We start from the raw sequence: 5,000 nt of genomic DNA on the forward strand, positions 1-5,000 counted from the left end.
TCCGCTCCGTTGGATTTCCCGTCGTCTGCAGCGCTGAAACCTGACAAATCCCATTGACTTATATTGGGTCGGCTTCACAACGGATCCGTCACGGCTTTACCTAGTAACAGACGCCATTACCTACTTAAAAACAAGACGCAGCCATTGGACGCCGCGGTCATGTGATGATACGTATTTATGGAGTCACCGTCATTGTGGCTTCATCCACACATGAGATGGCGGCGGCGGCTGCGAGACAGAACAGGACATCAGATGGAAAGTATATTGGAGGTTTTTTGTTGTTCTCCTGTTTTTGGGGCAATGATGCAGCAATGCGAGAGTATGACGGCAGCTGTAATATCCGCCATGTGCGTCCTGCACCGAGCGCCGCGATCGTCACCGGGAATGATGCAAGTGTTGAGCCAGGTGCTGCGTGACACCCCTGAGACATGTCAGCTCACACGATGACTGCGCCTCCCCCTGCGCAGCAGGAGTATTCCTAGGTGTCACCTCACACTGGTAAAATGATCAGACTGGCGGCAGGTGTGCGGTGACACGTGAAACGTTCCTGCAGCCACAAGTTTATGGAGAAAAGTATGTGCCCCCCTCTTATAATTATATTCCGGTGTTTCCTCAAAGCGCAATGCCAAGCGTCAGATGGAGGGGTGTAAAGCTGCCGGCACCGGCCTCTGGAGCAGCGGAGACGTGTTCGGTGGAGTGACGCTTCTCAGCACGGTGGCTCAGTGGTTAGCACTATTACCTGGGAACAGTTTGGGGTTCGGTCTTTTCTGCTCCCCACGACTGCTCCCTGTGCACAAGGTCCATAAAGACACGGTCGGTCGGGGGAGTTTGGTCTGTAAGATCTTGATCGGCCGCACAGAGTTCTGACCTCAACCCCATCCAACACCTTTGGGATGAACTAGAATGGAGATTGCGAGCCCGGCCCCCTCGTCCTGCGTAATGTGTAGGAGTCCCAATACTTTTGACCATCTAGTGCATCGCCATCATGACCGGTGCAGGAGCTGTATACAGGGGTGCAGGAGCTTTATACAGGGGCGCAGGAGCTTTATACAGGGGCGCAGGAGCTGTATACAGGGGTGCAGGAGCTTTATGCAGGGGCACAGGAGCTGTATACAGGGGCGCAGGAGCTGTATACAGGGGCGCAGGAGCTGTATACAGGGGTGAAGGAGCTGTATACAGGGGTGCAGCTTTATACAGGGGTGCAGGAGCTGTATACAGGGGTGCAGGAGCTGTATACAGGGGTGCAGGAGCTTTATACAGGGGTGCAGGAGCTGTATACAGGGGTGCAGGAGCTGTATACAGGGGTGCAGGAGCTTTATACAGGGGCGCAGGAGCTTTATGCAGGGGCACATGAGCTGTATACAGGGGCGCAGGAGCTGTATACAGGGGCGCAGGAGCTGTATACAGGGGCGCAGGAGCTGTATACAGGGGCGCAGGAGCTGTATACAGGGGTGCAGGAGCTGTATACAGGGGTGCAGGAGCTGTATACAGGGGTGCAGGAGCTGTATACAGGGGTGCAGGAGCTGTATACAGGGGTGCAGGAGCTTTATACAGGGGTGCAGGAGCTGTATACAGGGGTGCAGGAGCTGTATACAGGGGTGCAGGTTCAGGGCAGAGAAATTGTAGGGGGTTTGTATATGTTTGTGAAGCGTTGAGCGGAGGAGTCTCGTGTACTTTAATTGAACACGTTTTTTTAAATTTAACTCAATGCAAATGTTCTGTAATTCTAACATATCGAGCATTTAACCGTTACAAGATACCTGCTTGTGGTCAGTGAATGGAAACATTCATTGTTTACATTCAGAGGCTGAAAACCTGTCCAACTGACACGGCTGCAAATAGTGACAAGAAAAAGCTCGGATACATTGAAAAGCACTAGAAAGACGGTCGTAACGCGGATTTATTTTTTGACCTGAGTTCAGTTCACACGAAGTGCGAGGAGTCCGGATGCTAAGATGCGGCCGCGTTATGGCCGTTTGAATGAGGCGTCAGAAGCCAAAAAGTTGTGGATTTGTTGCCGCGCTGATAGAACCGCTATGTGCGATCTCACCCCCCGCTGAGGAGCTGGACAGGTCCGCAGCCTCTGAAAACAGGCAATTAAAGGGTTATTCCCATCTGATGAAGTGACGTCACATTATAGGCTATGTCATCGCTCTGCGGTTGGCGGTGGTCTGACCTGCGGTTGGCGGTGCTCTGGCCTGCGGTTGGCGGTGCTCTGACCTGCGGTTGGCGGTGCTCTGGCCTGCGGTTGGCGGTGCTCTGACCTGCGGTTGGCGGTGCTCTGACCTGCGGTTGGCGGTGCTCTGGCCTGCGGTTGGCGGTGCTCTGGCCTGCGGTTGGCGGTGCTCTGGCCTGCGGTTGGCGGTGCTCTGGCCTGCGGTTGGCGGTGCTCTGGCCTGCGGTTGGCGGTGCTCTGGCCTGCGGTTGGCGGTGCTCTGGCCTGCGGTTGGCGGTGCTCTGGCCTGCGGTTGGCGGTGCTCTGGCCTGCGGTTGGCGGTGGTCTGGCCTGCGGTTGGCGGTGGTCTGGCCTGCGGTTGGCGGTGGTCTGACCCGTGCTGCTGTTCCCTAAACATTTGGCGTCGGGAGCGCTGTCGTGCAGAGAAAAACAGTGAAGTGGACTCAGCGCTAAGTCCTCTTCATTCTTGGGATATGTGGGGGCCCCAGCAGTCGGACCCCCACCAATCCCAAATTTTGGGCATATCCTAGCGATGTACCATAACTTCGTATGATGGGAATTACTCTATAAAGGGTCTCACAATAGACATTTACAGCATATTCAGAGGGAGGGAGAACCCTGTTCTGGCAATAGGTGACCCAACTATCAGATATTTGTCCAGACAAGGCCAGTCACACAAACGTGGGGAAACTCGGACGTTTTTAACATGCGAGGTGCCCCCGTGCGGGTTCTGTTTTCACGGATCCCCATAAACTTGAGTCTATGGCGGGATCTGTGAAAACAGAAGTAAACAGGACATGTTCTATCCTCCAACAGACTCTTCACACGTTCCCATGAAACAATGCGTCTGTGTGACCGGCCCCTTTATAATACATGCGTCCGTGTGACCGGCCCCTTTATAATACATGCGTCCGTGTGACCGGCCCCTTTATAATACATGCGTCTGTGTGACCGGCCTCTTTATAATACATGCGTCCGTGTGACCGGCCCCTTTATAATACATGCGTCTGTGTGACCGGCCCCTTTATAATACATGCGTCCGTGTGACCGGCCCCTTTATAATACATGCGTCCGTGTGATGGCCGTTCGGCGGATATAATCTACGTTCGTCTGAATTCGGCCTAAAAGAGAGGAACGTCCAGCAACTTCACGTGATAAAAAAATCTCCTCCTTTATTCCAAAAATATACCGGCAGAAAACACGTTTACAGAGACGGAGCAGAGATCTCGCTTCTACCTGTCCGGTCACACTAACCCTTGGGGTCCGTTCACACGCAGAGTTTTCAGGCGCATTTCAGGGCGTAAACACCTCGAAACATCTGCCCATTGAATTCAGTGGGAAAAACGGCGTTTAGTTCAGACAGGGTTTTTTTTTTACGTCGTGGTTTTAAATCCAGACATCATCGCCGTGTTATCCGGGGTCTGCGGCCGGAGACGTGAATGTTGGGAGTTGTCATCCGCGCCCGGGTCACGGGCAGGACACGTCCGGTTACTTCATACACACGATGATATTGGAGTCGCTGTCCAGTCTCTCGTCCAGCTCTCGATAACTCATCCCTGGAGAGAAAACACAAACCCCACATGATCAGGATCGCAGCCGCTGTATATATATATATATATATATATGTGTGTACACGGGGGAGGGGTCGCGGCTATTACATCTGATCTATAGAACTAGAAGTCTCAGTAATAAGAGCGCCCCCTCACTTTGATGTGATCCATATGTTTAGAGGGTGATGTCAAGGGGGGGAACGAGCCCCTCCCCCCCCGACAGACCACATGAATTTAGGCTCCAACACGATACATAACTCCCCAATTACTTGATTCCTTCTATAGGAGACAGTTCCTTCTGATGAGGTTGTCACAGCTCCGCCCTTATTAGTGACATTCTGACCCACAGCAGCACAGAGGAGATCCAGGTGCCCCGTTTACACACCGCCGACTGATAATATTTTCAGCTGCATAAATGATACGATTAACCAGCGTGTGCTCGTTCATTGGCTGATCGTCGCCCTATCGTTCTGTAAATACTCGTTTACCCAATAATTGGCCGGTGTAAAAGAGCCGAAGGCTGGACTCAGACGACCGTAGCAGATGTCCGTGTGGCGGCCGCTAAAACAACGGACGCATGTATTTCAATGGGGCCGTTCACACCGCCATTGCTTTAATGGACTGCATGAAGGGTCTGTCGAAAAATAAATCAGGTCTTATTCTCTTCTGTTTTCGCGGATCCCCCGATCGTCTAAAGTCTGTGCAGAAAACGGGACCCGCACGGGTGCAACTCAGACGTGAAAAACAACCATTGTTTGCACTTGTTCGTGTGAATCCGGCCTTCGTCTGCAATAGGAGGTGCCTAAGCTGCGAGCCTCACGTTACTCAGCAGTGAAGAACGAGTGAAGGTCCATCCGGTATCCCCCCCCCCCCCCGGTATCCCCCCCACCCCGGTATCCCCCCAGTATCCCCCCCACATACACTTCCTCCCGCAGAGAGGACAATAGGTCACCGTCACATTTTTACTGTCTATAGAATTCCTCATATACATGTTAAGAATCATTTCCTGGTTGTCACAGCCCCGCCCCTGTTCCGGACATCATGGAATAGTCATATAGTTACAGATCAGGAAGAACGACAACTAAAGGAAGCTCCGCTTTCCTGAATGTGGCAGACGCCGGGGGCCGGTACCTGTCTTGCAGCAGATCTCGTCATAGCTGTGGCATCCCGTGTACAGGCGGGCCGGGGGGCTGCGCTCATCGCGGGACGCTTTTACAGGGTATTTCTGGAGTCTTCGGATCAGCTTCTTCATCAGCCCAAACTGGATAAGTTTC

General features: G+C 52.9%; 1 protein-coding gene across 1 annotated transcript in view; it reads right to left on the reverse strand.

Moving 5' to 3' along the window:
• Positions 1-3,326: 3,326 nt before the first annotated feature.
• NPRL2 (NPR2 like, GATOR1 complex subunit) overlaps positions 3,327-5,000 on the reverse strand; it is a 12,920-nt gene continuing 11,246 nt past the window's right edge. Inside the window, exons 11-12 of the mRNA XM_075831928.1 lie at positions 4,858-5,000; positions 3,327-3,732 (exon numbers count right to left, since the gene is read on the reverse strand). Coding sequence (XP_075688043.1) covers positions 3,665-3,732; positions 4,858-5,000 — 211 coding nt within the window. The 3' untranslated portion in view covers positions 3,327-3,664. The remainder of the gene's footprint in view (positions 3,733-4,857) is intronic.

Source organism: Rhinoderma darwinii, chromosome 7, assembly GCF_050947455.1.
Source record: "Rhinoderma darwinii isolate aRhiDar2 chromosome 7, aRhiDar2.hap1, whole genome shotgun sequence".
Taxonomy (NCBI): Eukaryota; Metazoa; Chordata; class Amphibia; order Anura; family Rhinodermatidae; genus Rhinoderma; species Rhinoderma darwinii.